The sequence below is a fragment of the Astatotilapia calliptera genome, chromosome 7 (genome assembly GCF_900246225.1).
Source record: "Astatotilapia calliptera chromosome 7, fAstCal1.2, whole genome shotgun sequence".
Taxonomy (NCBI): Eukaryota; Metazoa; Chordata; class Actinopteri; order Cichliformes; family Cichlidae; genus Astatotilapia; species Astatotilapia calliptera.
The window spans coordinates 52,034,962-52,049,566 of NC_039308.1; the positions used below are offsets into that span (position 1 = coordinate 52,034,962).

The following is a 14,605-nucleotide window of genomic DNA, read 5'->3' on the forward strand; positions in this document are numbered from 1 at the left end:
AAAATCTGCCTGTCTCTAAGCTCCATAAATGTTACATTGGCTTATTCTTCTTGATGTCAGGGACATGTCAAGGGAGTGGGATTGGGTCAAGAGGCACTACATTTATTTTAAATTTCTGATTAATATAATACAGCTACCAGTAAATTGTGCTACATTATTATAGATTGAGGTGCTCTGTAGTAAACAAATCATGTCAAATTATTACCAGCTTCAACATTAAAGTGAGAGATAAAACTAATTCATAATTAATCAGTGATAATAAAACTTCTTGTACTATGACAGTGGGAGGGGATAGGCTCCTGTCTCCTCCCTGACCCCCCTCACTGTATAATGAATACTTTTACTTTAGATGCTTTGAGTATATTTTGATGTTAATACTGACCCATGTAGAATTCTGAATCTAGGACTTTCACTTGTAACAACATATTTTTCTCTCTAGCATTCCTACTTTTACCTAATTAAAGCAAAACTGTTGTTTATCAATGCTGTTTTAATCTTAAGGCTCCAATGACATGTTTCATACAATACCATTTAGATTGGGGTCATGAACAACAACCTGTTTTAAGGGTATACCCACAAACGTGTCACATTTATAAAATATTGAAATACTGGAGAAAAGTCTGTGTAATGAAATCTCTCTTTCACAAGCAGTATGCTATATAATTGTCTAAACACAATTACTCGAGATGTCAAGGCACAGTGAATACATCACATATCTGCACAGAGTCAAAGACAGTGATAGCCAACACATGTCTGCAAAAGGAAATTCAAACGCATATTTCTTTATTGTCGCACTTAAGAATACTTTGAATTGTGCTTTTCAACACATTCAAATCTCAATATAGTGAGGATTTATTGGAAACTCAAAGGAGTTATGAAATATTGCACATAAAAATGTGCGACAGTAAATAGAAAAGGTGAAAAATTGGCCAGTGTTTAACATTCAGTGCACAAAGTCACAGTGGGGGATTTTTCTGTGGTACCAAACCATCATCTTCCTATGCTCTGTAAAATCTCCTGTCATTGAGCTCTTTGATCTGTAAGCTATGGAGCATTTGCATGCTCTTGAGCTTGCTTTTTGTGGAGTTTCTGCTGTTTTATTACGACTTGGAAAAGTGTTGATTATCTTGCCACTGTTACTGCTATTCTAGCTAGTTTTCCCCTTCTTTTTCTCTAGATGTGAGATCCCAAAAAGGCTTTAAAAATAGGATATTGTCAAAGGTCATTGTGACTTTGCAATCCATCTATCTTTGTGACTGTCAGTTTAGAGGGGTTGCTTGCTCTTTATTTATTTGAGCTGTCTGCTGAGCGCAGCAGTTGTGGTGAATGTGATCCATTCGGCCAACAAAGCACTTATTAATTGTCTGTCTGCATCAAGAGAGTGAGAGCCACAGTGGGATGAGGTTAAAAGATGGACAGTAAAGAGGATAGGAGCGTAACTGTCCATGCAAGGTTTGTCACATCAAACCTGTAAAAGTTGATGGTTCACTGGGTGGATAATTGCAGCCTTCCATTGCATGAATATACAATTTCAGTGTAATTATGCCTGCATGTTTGTTTCCTTAACATTACAGGTATGCAAGTAAAATTTTCCCCTTTTGTATATGTGAATGGAGTATATCTGTAACACAACACCATGCCTACCCAGCTAGCATCCCTCATTCCCCTCTCCCTGCAGGAGGTCAGAAGTGTGACATCTCATCAGCTAGGCTGTATTTGAGATAAGTGAAGAATCAATAGCCATTGATCAGGGGAGCTGCGACATGAAACTCTTTTTCTTTCCCCGCCTGCTTTGCCTGAACGTTCTGGTACTGGAGACAGATGGCCCTTACCCAGTGTTGCTTAGCACACGGGACTTGTTTAGTGGCCCAGACACAACCTCTCCACAGCGCTCAGCTGCGTCCTAATGCCTCTCCAACAGACTGACAAATTTAGATTTTCATACAGACGCTCTCTTTGGCACTCTGATCTAATCTTACGATTTTGAAGAATCTTATGAAAAGCTATAAAAGCTGTTTGATATTTTGTGGGGAATGTCATTAAAAAGCTCTTTTGTATTTTCAACATCTTGTCCTTCGGGTGAGTGAGCGTAAACACCCCTTTACATCTCTCTGAGATGTGCAGGAAATGTTGACGTACTACCCTTATATTTACTGGACCTTGAAAAGGGAGGGAATGAGCTCAGATTTCCCACAACCCAACACTCCCACTCATCAGTTCAGAGTCAATTTACTGTCCCAGCTCTTTTACTGTTGCTGACACCGGCCATCTTGCCACATAGCTCAACTACGAGCACTTTGACAATGCCAGCTGTAACCGGGAGCCTTGCATTCAGCACTCCAAAGAGAGCATTAAAATCACTACACCTGAACAGGTGCAGAGCAGAAGGGTGACTCAGCAATCTGCCACATATGGAGAAATGAACTACGAGATATCTTGTGCACCAGGAAACAAAGGCAGACGAGACACTCAAAAAACTTTTAGATTTTAGGATATTCTTAAAACAATTTCATTAACTTGGTTTCTAAAAATAAAACCATGCATCTGTTTGGATAAAACTGTAGCTGCAAATGACAGTAAATGTAAATTCTTGCGTTTGACACATATAGAACAAATTAAAACATTGTGTAGGAGTTTCACCAGTGTCTTCAAATGCAGAATAACAGAAAACCCCTGTTTTTCTTTGGTTGTATGAGCACCCTGTAAACCTTATAAGGTCTCTACAGAGAGCCTATTTGTGGCAGAACATTAAATTCTTCTGCAGCCTATCAGCATAATATGATGTCTGCTATAAAGCTGTGTGACTTCTGACTGCATACTTCATCAATCATTGACAGATCCATCTGAGAAAGTTACTACAGAGTGTGGCATCATTATATAAACAAATAAATACAGCAGCGCAGCTCGCGCTCAGATCTCTCCCTGTATCAGTGGAGTCGGCGGGGTTGTGAAAAATCAAGCACCTCGGTGACAGTTACGACTTCGCTCAAGTAGATTTAAGTCAGTCGTTCTCTTTTTAAACTGTACAGTGAAGAGCGTGATTAAGCACGTAGAGGCATTCACGAGGAACTCTGCGGATGAAAGGAGTGACCATTTTTCTGTTGAAATCCAAGATTTTGCAACAACTTCCTGTGTCCGACTCGTAGGAGTAAAGAGTAAAAAAAACAAATGAAGAAATTCCCCTAAAAGGAAAAGAGATGCATTTGAATAACTTCTCATTTAAAACAAAATAGGGAACCAGATGAAGCCATTACAGTATTTTCATTATGAGGAAGCTTGTGTGACTATATCAGTTATTCCATGACCTTGAATTTTAAAAACTTCAGGCCAAAAATAGCCCCAGAGAAGAGCAGATGTTCATACATAAATATGTGCACTGTGATGTCAAAGACTAGGTCACATGTTTTCTTTCCTTTACAGAATATCTAATTGAGATTTTGGTTTTAACTTAAGTACTTTGGAGGGGTCAGAATTCAGTTGTACAGTTAGCACAGCCAAAAGACCCTGCGTTTGAATCTGTGGCCTTTCTGTGTGGAGTTTGCATGTTTTCCTCATGTCTGTGTGGGTTTTTTCAAGCACTGCAGCTTCCTCCCACAGTCCAAATAGTACGAATGGCTGTCTGTCACTCTGTGTTAGCCCTGCTTAGAAAACCTGGTACAAAAACATGTACAGGCTGTACATCACCTCTCGCCATATGACAGCTGGGAAAGGCTCCAGGTCTTCCCCGACTCTGAATTGGATAAGCGGAAGAAAATAGATGGATGGATGGAAGTACTATTGTGCTTTTGCAAAGCCAGTGGTCTGTTAGGCATAAGAGTCAGTTTAATTCATCATTAAAAACTACTTTTGTGCTCCCTTTTTTAAATACATGCTCTTTTTCTTCTTGGAAAAAGGATCTGTACTTTGGCGTGCAAATAACTAAGCGTTTCGTTTCATTAGTAAATATGAATTAATACAGATCCTCTCAAATCCTTGAATTGCACGGCATAATAACAACAAAAAAATAGAAAGCAAGTTTACAAAGTCCAGCATCAGTGTTGTCCTTGAGGAGTTCCTGCCTTCCGCCTTAAAGAGTTATTCCGAGCCTTGAGCCTTTCTCGCTGTCGCTCACATGACCCTGGCTGCCCCGAGAAGATGCTCATGACCTGTTTGTCACACTGCTCTGCTTTCCCATCAAACACAGGATGTGTGCGCCATCAGGGAAGGACTGCATGCTGAGATTTCCTGAATGTTGCAAAGCCCAACAGATGTTGCGGTTGCAGTGTTGTACAGTACATGTCATCAGCTTCTGTGTTAAAAACAATAAATAAATAAATACAAATTCTCATCTGGCACGTCACCTTATTTAACGTGCATGCAGCGGAATGCTGCCTCTTCCATTCCCGCCACGCCAAGATAATCACGCCTTTGAAAGAGCACTTTTGCATTATACCAGCACTTGGCCTCAAGTAGTTCTCCACGAACTCCTCTATATCCTGCTACTTAAGCTATAAATGCACTGCAGGGTGAAGGCGCAGGCCTTGCACTCATGAAGATGAAACCAGGAGGTACTGCGTATCAGAATCTGTGATATCAGCACATGCGATGAGCTTTAACGAGCGCTGTGTGTTGGGGAATCGCACCCATGTCAGGTTATTTATGCATTACAGCAAAGTGGAGCTTGGATCCCTGATCAATGTTAAGTAGCCCTTCATCTTAATTAATAATCTGCTCCATTACTTAAATTACACAGCTGGGTTTTTTGAGTAATGACACCATCTGCAATCAATATAGAATCCGCTCCGGTTACGAGCGGATATACTTACAGTAGCCTTTTGTAGCACTTACCAAATGCAGATAGCAATTAATAAAGCAGTTTATGAAGCAGGGAGAGCCTCAGGGAGGCCGGCTAATTTCATTATCTAAACACAGAGGTCCTTGTCTAAACCAGTAAGGGGTAAGAGCGACATGTAGGTAAGAGTATGATGACTTTGTTGAATTAGATATTGAAAGACACATGAGTGTTGAGAGGTTGAGTTCTGGACCATCTTTCACAGATGAATGAAGTGTACCTGGTTCCACCGTTAGTCTCGCTGCTTGGGGTTCCTAAAGCAAAATAGTAAAACATTTCTGTTTCACTTTACATAGCAAAAATAAAAACAGTACATCTGGGAAAAAACACAGATAACACCCTCCCTCTTCACAGTCATTTACTTACAACCGAGTCAGGCCACTTGCAGCATCCTCTAATTACAAAATAGCATATCCACTCATTCATTCTTAATGACACATATCACTAGTGGAAGTCTCATAAAAGTAGGAGAGAAAAAAAATATTTGGACTGCACCCAAAAATCCGATAGATCCAGTGAAGTCGTCACTCTGGTGAACAGAGAGTCATTTGTGGGTTGGGTTTTTGTCAGGCTGTGACTAAGAGTGATTCAGGGAGGTGTGTTTAATGATTCAGAGTGGAGTTGTGAGAACTAAAACCGTCCAGCAGAGTCATTTTTCCACAAGCTCTCAAAGCCTAGCGACTCCTTCCAATCATCCATATTGTTACTTGTGCATTTGCGCGGCTACAGCTGAATTAAGCGTTAAACCATTTTTCCAGAGTTGCCAATTAACCTGGTCTGCTGACTTGACTGACCCTGATGGCTTTTTGGTTTGTGTGCTGAGCAAGCTAATGCGAAAAAAAAAGTGCTGTGCTGAAAGTGTATGACAGCGTATTTACATCATCTGGGAATCATTTCCATCGGTGATTTGGTAAAAGAGTGCAGTGCAGCAGGAAGTTATTGTGGCATGTGTTGATTTTACACTCTACTTGTGGGTATTATTACTATTATATTACTCCCTTCAAGCTTCAGTAGGCAAAACAACAACAAAAAAGATAGTGACCATGTTGAAGTGCTGTGTTCAGGCTTAAAGATAGCTCTATCTACACAGCCTTGTGACTCCAACAAATGAGAGGTTTGCACAGATGCCGAGCGGTTCCAGTCTAAAGAGGAGGGTCCTCTTACCTAGCACAGACAGGCAAGAGGCTACTGCCGAGCTGGCACCAGAACAAAGCCCTCAAACAGCTGCTTGATAATGTGCAACCATTAATTACATTCTGATGCCTCAAGTCTGGCCTGTGTCACTGAGCAGAGAACCCTCGCCTCGCTGAGCATGGAGCAATTATGTAAGAATATGTTGCGCAATGTTAACCAGACACAACGCCGCGTGTCTTTATGAAGATTCTTTATTGTACTTTTACCAGGTCTTCTTTACATTAATTAATGTTTTGTTAGTTGAACTAAATTTTCTGATACCTGCTTGCATTACGTTATTCAGCTGGAGACCTTTAATCTTCAAAATAAGCATATAAAGTAGGGTTGTCTTTACAGGAAGATGTTTCAGCAGAAGTTTCTGCTGAGTCAGTTGTGTGCTTGGATTGCATGTGACCAGAGGCTTGGGATCCCAGAGATGTCACTGCCTGACGAATGACTTAATGGCTGCAGATCTGTTTGGCTTGCTTCCCCATTCATTTTCATTTTCTGTAACTCAGTAGATGCTCCTAAGAAACATTTGCACAAAAAACATATGCACGTCCTGCACAAATGCTACCTCTCCAAGTTCCAGCTCTCATCTGACTCCCACTTTGGCTAATGGTATTAGGCTCTTTGAGTGAGGACCATAAGTTATAGCTCAGTGGAGCATTGTTCACCCTGGCAACTGTGAATGGCAGTTGAGAAATGTCTGCCCCTGCCAAAAGAAGAATTACATGACCCACAGTGCTGGACTTTCAGCTATATCAATACTGTCAGTACTGGAACTAGAACAGCGGGGATACTGTCAAGTTCTTTATCAACCCTGTAACTTGAGATTATATGAAAAAATAAAATAGCTGAAGGTAAACCTCACTGAAACAAGTGCTGTGTGATATACAGGGAATAGTACTTTCATTTTCTGTAAGTTATGAATGGCATGACACAGGCCTATAGGCTCTCTAAACAGATCAAAAGATGACTGCTTGAAAACTGAGACGTGAAAGGCTCCACTTTCAGGCACTACTTCACTTTCAGATCTCACGGGTAAGCTAGCACATTTAAGCAGGTGTCAGGCTCTAATCTTATCATTTTCACTCTGATGGATCCTACACATAGATATGCTGGAAAAAGATCATGGATTGAAAGAGGGCAGGTGAGATCCGCATTTTCCAGCAAGTCCTTCACTTAAATCATTATGCTGGTTGTTTGCTCTTCTCTGTCTAAAAAGACTAATTAAAGAGTCTTTGAAACGTGATTGTTTCCAATGAAAGCATCGACTCTCAGCGTGCTTACTTTGATTTTCCTTGTAATTTGGTTAGGTTTAGGCACAAAAATACACTGTCAAAGTTGTTGATTACCTGTATTACTCACAGACCCCCTAGAAGATGGCTAACATTATAATGTAAGCATAGGTCATAATAACAGCTTGCCAAAATGACAGACAGTACCTGGTTGTTTCTGGGGAAGACAGTCTCTTTTGTTTCCTTAAAAAATATATATATTTTGACTGTTTCAGAAAGAAAAGTTGGAATTTTTAAACTATATTTCAGAGATTGGGGGAGGACTTTTTCTAGATTGTGCATTTTAAAACACAGCTCATGTACTACTTCTCATATCAATATCAAGTTCATGAAAAGGGCAAATAAAGCGCAGCTTATTTTAATATTGTTATTTTCCCATCTTCTTTTAGACCACTGCCCCCTTACTTGGGAAGAAACAAGCAGTTCCTTTGTACGTCACATTACCAGAAAACTGTGTTACTCTGCCCCAGGTAAACAGAATACAAAGAGCTCAGTGTGTGACTTCTGACCAGGATTCAGTGTTTCACTGCTTCCTTGTCCTTTAAGAGTTCCTCTCCAAGTGGTTGACCTGGCAGTTGGCAGACATGTCCACCACCCATTACCACCACCACATGCTCAAAAACAGTGGCCTATCATGTGTGCAGAAAAACAATGCAACACAAAGCAACAACAGGCCTGGCAAAGTGGTGTTGGATAACATGTTTTTGTATTCTGTGAAAAGCTGATGCTGCAGTTTCGCTGCACAGTGACAAAAGGTGGAGGCCAAGAACCGAATGGTAGAGTTGAAACTGTGGGTGCGGTAGTAGACTGTGGATATTTTTCTCTGTATGTCCATCAGTCTGTGCCCCCCAAGCACATGAAGAAGGGAACTTTCCTATGACAATGGATGTTCCTCAGAAAACTCCAGACTGTCTGTGCATCATCTGGTTTGAGCTAATTTAATTGATCATTTGTTTTGGAATATGTACCACAAAAGCACAATACCATCTAACACTATAAGAGCCTCAAAGTGGTTCCTGCTATTAGCCGATGTGACTCGGGGGCACTATTTGAACATGAAGAGGAGAGAGGATTTGAGTTTTGATTAAAAATGTCTAAAGTGAAAAAAGGCTTTTGGAGGTCCAGCAGATCAATTTTGTCCTGGGGCGCTGGTGGCAGGTTTATCTTCCCCCCCCCCCCCCCCCCCCCCCCCTTATGCTTAATGTGCCTTTGTATGTAGAAAAGCTACAACGACAGCCATGGGCACAGGTTTTGTTTGAGCACTGGGGGGTGAGTGTGGATTAAGCAGAAGGTCTCGAGGTCTTCCCCAAGGAATTACTGACACTTATTTTCCTTCTGGTGAATTTTAGACCTCTTCTGCCCCCGTTTCTGATAGAAATGTCTTTTTTTATATAGAAGAAAAAATTTTTAAAATCAATTCAACATGCCTGGAAGTTATGTTATTATTGGTGGGAACAAATGTGTGAGATGGGCGCCTGCATTCACCACTGACATCTGTACTATGATGTAGCAACCAGATCCCACAGACGAGACATAGAAGGAAAAAAAAACATATAAAGAATGTGAAGAGTGTAAGGGTGCAAAACAGAAAATATACACTCACCAAACACTTTGTTAGGTACACCTTGCTAGTACTGGGTTGGACTCCATTTTGCCTTCTATGTCTAGAAATCTATGTCAAGTCTTCTTGACATAGATTCAACAAGGTGCTGGAAACACTGCTCAGAGATTTTGGTCCATATCGATATGATAGCATCACTCAGTTGCTGCAGATTTGTTGGCTGTGCATCCATGATGCACATCTCTTCCATCACATCCCAAAGCTGCTCTACTGGATTGAGATCTGCTGACTCTGGAGACCAATGTAGTATACTGAATACATTTTCATGTTAAAAAAAAACAAATCAAAAAACAGTTTGATATGATTTGAGCGTGACTACCTGTACTAAGAAAATATCTAATCCTACACCGTTACAGCAACTAATTTAGTTACAACCCTCTCATTTTAAAGCAGTGTCCTCTCACTTCATTGTGAGAGGAGACATTGTGAGAGACATTGTTGCGCAGAGTACATGTTTTTACACTATCTGTAAACACCAGAGATGGATCTTCGGGGAAAATCCCACCCAACCACAGACGATCAGGAGTTTCTGAAATACCCAGACCCAGATGGCACCAACAACCATACCACTTAAAAAGTGGCTGCTGGGAAACCGATGTTCAGTTTTCAACTTCAGCAGGTCGCCCTGACTATGTCTACATGCCTAAATGCACCGAGTTGCTGTCATGTGAGTTTGCTGATTGGACATGTGGTTTAATATCCTGGCTGTATATTTAAGTCGTAGAGAATCATAAAGAACCATAAATCCAAAAGGACTTTTTTGACTAAAGCCATGTACACAGCGATGCAAAAACTTACCTAAAAGTAAAATAACTCTTTTATTGTGTCAGTCAAGAAATAAAATACATTTTGGGTTAAAAAAAACCCCTCGGCTGTCCAGCCATTATTCTCCCATACAAATGAATGGACTTTACCTGTCTGCTCTACACCCTGCTCTCAGCCACCCGCCGTTGCCAAGGTTTCCGTGTACGCGCTGCCTGGGAGAGCGGAGCCGCGCGATTGTCATACAGTACTGCCAGACATGGCGGCGGAGCTACAACCCGAGTGGATTTCTTGTCTCCCGTCTTCCTGGAGTTATGGTGTTACTCGGGATGGACGTGTCTTCTTCGTTAAGTAAATATCCCTTCCAAAAGCAAACGCTTCAAGTCATTCTGCTCGTTTCTATTTCGAACAAAGTCACCGCTGGATTTGAACGCATATCTCGCTCTTTCTCTCTGTCTCTCCTTCTCAACAGCGAAGAAGCCAAGAGTACAACCTGGCTGCATCCAGTAAGTGGTGAGGCAGTTATAACCGGGCACAGGAAAACTCCAGGTAAAGATGTCACTGTCAAGTTTTTCTCTTATCTTGAACGCCTTTCGTGTTCGCCCCGGCAGTGTGTTGTTGTTGTGTTACCCAAAAGCGAACACTTCCCACGCTGTGCGTGTGTGTGAGAGAGAGAGGCTGTGATATCCACGCCGTGTTTCTTAACACACGAGTGGGTTTTTGTCGCTCGTGCTGTGAAAATTGAGCCCTCTCGTGCCCACCTCTGCCCAGCTAGTGCCACTTCCTTCGCTGCTGCCTCTCCCCAGGGTGGTCAGTCAGTGGAGTTGAAGAGTGGACACTAGCCAATATCGCCCGAGAACTAGTGAAGAGGCGACCTTTAGCCTAATAGCAACTAAAGCACGTAAACAAATGTAGGAAGTCGTTTTTTTGTTTTTGTTTTGGCTTTGAATAACCCAACGCATTATGTTGACCGTGCAGGGGAGTAAGATTAGTGCATTTAAGTGTTTTGACACAGGACCCTACTTAACAGTAAGCTCCTGTGTGACAGGTAAGCAGGAAAACTGTAGCAGATTGAAGTATAGCTCTGCTGAATTTCATCATTAATTTTTTTTGCAGTGAGCTTATATATATATATATGTATGTGTGTGTGTGTGTGTATATATATATATATATATGTATATATATATATATATATATATATATATATATATATATTCCTACAAAAAGCTTGACTTATCTTAGAGACATGGTACAATTAGCTGCTCAGTGCGCTTTTCTAGTGAGATTATGATGCAACTATATACAGCAGCAGCAAGCTCTTCTTTAACTTCAAGCACCCCCTCTCCTGTTAAGAGTGTCTGCTTCATCTGAATATGGCTGCAACCAATGAGTTGTTTTTTTTTTTTAATAATGTGTGAGTTCATACATTTTCTTTTCTTTAAAAAATTGTATTCTATTAGTATCAAAAATTGAAAAATGTCCATCAGTATTTCACCACAGAGCTGAAGCCCAGAAGGCAGGCAGCTATTCTAAAAAAAATAATTACTAATATCATGATATAGCTCTGTTCTTTTCAGTTGCAATGATATGCTTTTATTAGCGTTGTGTAATAGTAAATGAGATATTTTTTTGTGGTTTCCGGGGGCAAAACCACAAAATTTGAATGTATTCTCAGTCAGTTTATTGACCAGATGACTGAACTGATTTATCAAGAAACTAAGTGACAAATTGAGCACAGGCGGAATAATTAGTTCCAACCCTAAAGGTGATGCATAAAGCTGGCAGAGGCAGCATATTTTTGGTGTCACTCACTAATTCATGTGAATGAAGAGGGGAGTAAACTCGCACTTTTTCTGGGCTCTCGTTCAGGGCACTAGAAAATCTAGCTTGTAATGAAGTACTTGGGCAAAAAGTAAAGTTTGTGCAGAAAATATGCAGTAGTGCGATGGGTTAAGTAGAGGACTTTTACAAAGCAGAGCAGTTTTTGAATCCCATGTGAAGCTCAGCTTTGAGTGAGTTTTAGCTTTTGTGAAGCACGAGCAGATGCCTGCATTTGTCTGATGGGAGGGTGTTAGGAGGAGAGCTGCCAATTTTCATATTCTAATTTCATAGCAGTTTTATTTATTTATTCTTTGCCTCCTATTGCTTTTTTTCAAAACATATTTTTCAAATTTTTAAACATTTCTCCTTTTTAACAAACTGGAACTTTCGAAATTTGCTTGAAAATTTGAGAAACTCTAAATTTTCAAGGTGGTTGCCTAGTTTTGGGTAAGTGGGTCTTTCATGTCTGGCCAAAACACCTTTAACTTTCTGGGACAAACACTCATACATACATGCATGCTGGAGGTGTTGTGTAGCATCAGCTTCTACTACACTGGCTGCAGGTGGATTGCTGAGCGGGGCTTCATGGACTAGACTTGTTCTGGTGCTCACTCATGGAGCTTTAACCTCCTAGGACCTGGCATCTACATATGTGGACATCACATTTTGTGTTATTTAGACCAAAATACTCAATTTTACTCTGCAAGGGCCTGATATCCACTTAGGAGGACATTATACTGCCACTGTTCTATCGAAATTTTAAACGAATATCCTCATATGTGGCTCTCATTTTTCTTAGAAACAAAAATAAGGTTAAAAAAAATCTGGTAATTCTTTGTTTTTTACATTCATCGAGTGCCAATATGCCCAAATATCAAAGAGAAATTAAAAATGCATGCTTTGGAAGAGTTCGGGTCTTAAGAGGTTAAAGACCATTCACGAGAAGTATTTGCAGTCTGGCAGCACAAGTCGTCCCATCAGGAAATGTCTTTTTCATGGTGGTGTGTGCTCGGTCTGCATCTTTATGAATGTCAGGACCCAAGAGGCCCAACAGAACCCCAACAGAACATAGCATCGTAATGACATGATCAATGTTATTTGCTTCACCTCTCAGTGATTTTTAATGTGGCTGATGGCTGCATGATTGTTCACATATTTGTCCACCTTTCCTTCTTTCACAGACTTACCCACCGGATGGGAGGAGGGATATACGTTTGAGGGAGCACGGTGCTTTATCAAGTGAGTTTCCTGCCTATTTTACCGCATGACACGCACACCCATCGCAACCTTAGGACCTCTGCATACAAACATGTCATCTAAATTCAAAACACTTCCCCGTTGCGCGCCACCGTGGTACCTCGATTACAAGCATAAATTAATTTATTTCCACTTAAGTCACCTCAGAGGAATGAAACGCTCCTCTCAATAGTCTGCAGCTCCTGAAAACACGCCTTGTGGTGGATGTGTCAATATAAAGAGGTTGTAAATTTGGAACCTTTACTCCCTTTTTGTGTGGCCTATCCCAAAAGTTAATGATTACACAGCTACATTGTGCAAATAACAGGCAGACATGGACACAGTGTGCTTGCTTTCCTCTTGCAAGCTGTTTGTATTTATTCAGACTAGGGCTGCCACGATTTGTCGACTAGTCACGATTACGTCGACTATCAAAATCGTCGACGACTGATTTAATAGTCGACGCGTCGTTTGAAGCTTTGTAAGATCCCAAAAGACCCAGGAATAAGTAGCAGGATTTAAGAGTGTAATAACGGACTGAAACAGAAGATGGCAGCACTGCATGTACAAGGATGCCAGCTGCCGTTAAACCCCGAAGAAGAAGAAGAAGAAGAAGAAGAAGCAGCTTTGTCCCAGAATTCATAGCGCGGCCCAGCTTAGTTTCCAACAATGGCGATAGCTAGTTAGTTTTAATATTACTCTTATTATTCTTTCTGGGTCACAAAATAAACGTTTAACATATTTTCAGGCGAGAATGTAGCTGTGTAAACCTCAAATATCGGCTCAGTTTATCAGGACACCACATATTTTCAAAAGCGCTCCGACGTTTTCGGAGACATCTGTTACCCACTAGCTCGATAGCTAGCCGGGGGCTAGGTCACTAGCGCTGTGAGAACACCGGACTCCCGGCAAATTGTTTTCAAACCCACCGCCGTCTTTCGCTACTCAGGTTAAATATATATGAGTCACTTAGATAAATTAAAAATGTTGTTGTTTGGCTTTTTTTTTTCAGTATTTTAGTTGTTCCTGAGTAAATCGGTTTGTCTGAGATTAAAGTTATAGTTTTTACACAGCTGAATAAACGTCAGCAGACAGCTGATCATCAGAAGTGTGAGATGCTGGAGAATTTACTCCTGTGTCCTGTTATATTTTCGATAGCAAGGAGTTTATTAAACTCCACCGAGACAATACTGATGGTCAAACGGCAGATGGTCAAATAATTCACATTTAAAAAAAAACGCCCAAGCAAACATATTGCACATATAATTTCATTAAAATTGAATTGAATAAACTATCATCTTGTCTTTATTTTTAGTTAGCACCTTAAAAGCTTAAAGCTGTAAGCTAATGATAGTTATATAAGAGTAGATGCTGCTGGTGCAATAAGCTGTAGTTTTACGTCCAGTGGATGATGATCTGATTAGTCGACTAATCGCATAAATAATCGGTGACTAGTCGACTATCAAAATAATCGTTTGTGGCAGCCCTAATTCAGACTTACCCTGCTCAAAGCTGAGTCTGCTTGGAAGAGTTGAGCCAAAGTATAATGCGTTCTCTTTTTCTGACAGTTATCCTCGCTGTTTGGGTTTATACGGCTCCTCACATTTCAGGATGACACTTGTCCCTAAATAGATGCGGGAGAATATTTCCGAAATACTACATGCCAGTCCACTCCGCTAAAGGAAACGTAAATGGCTTCTCATTCAAAGTCTCCTTCCAGTGATTTTTTTTGACATTTTTTTATTCCTACATCATATCTCAGGTATGCTAATTTCTTGTGGCTGTGTGGGCAGGGGAGAATGTCATATATCCTCTGTGTCCACTAAAACACTTTGTTCAGTTCGTGACCCTCTCCGTGTG

At 40.7% G+C, this 14,605-nt stretch overlaps 1 protein-coding gene across 9 annotated transcripts in view; it reads left to right on the plus strand.

Annotated features, from left to right (window-relative positions):
- The first annotated feature begins 9,871 nt into the window (after positions 1–9,871).
- The window catches only part of LOC113026584 (pleckstrin homology domain-containing family A member 5), a 92,813-nt gene continuing 88,079 nt past the window's right edge, over positions 9,872–14,605 (plus strand). For all 9 annotated transcript variants that reach the window (XM_026175520.1, XM_026175523.1, XM_026175526.1 and 6 more), the window contains exons 1-3: positions 9,872–10,039; positions 10,161–10,237; positions 12,691–12,748. In XM_026175520.1, coding sequence (XP_026031305.1) covers positions 9,948–10,039; positions 10,161–10,237; positions 12,691–12,748 — 227 coding nt within the window. In that variant the 5' untranslated portion in view covers positions 9,872–9,947. The remainder of the gene's footprint in view (positions 10,040–10,160; positions 10,238–12,690; positions 12,749–14,605) is intronic.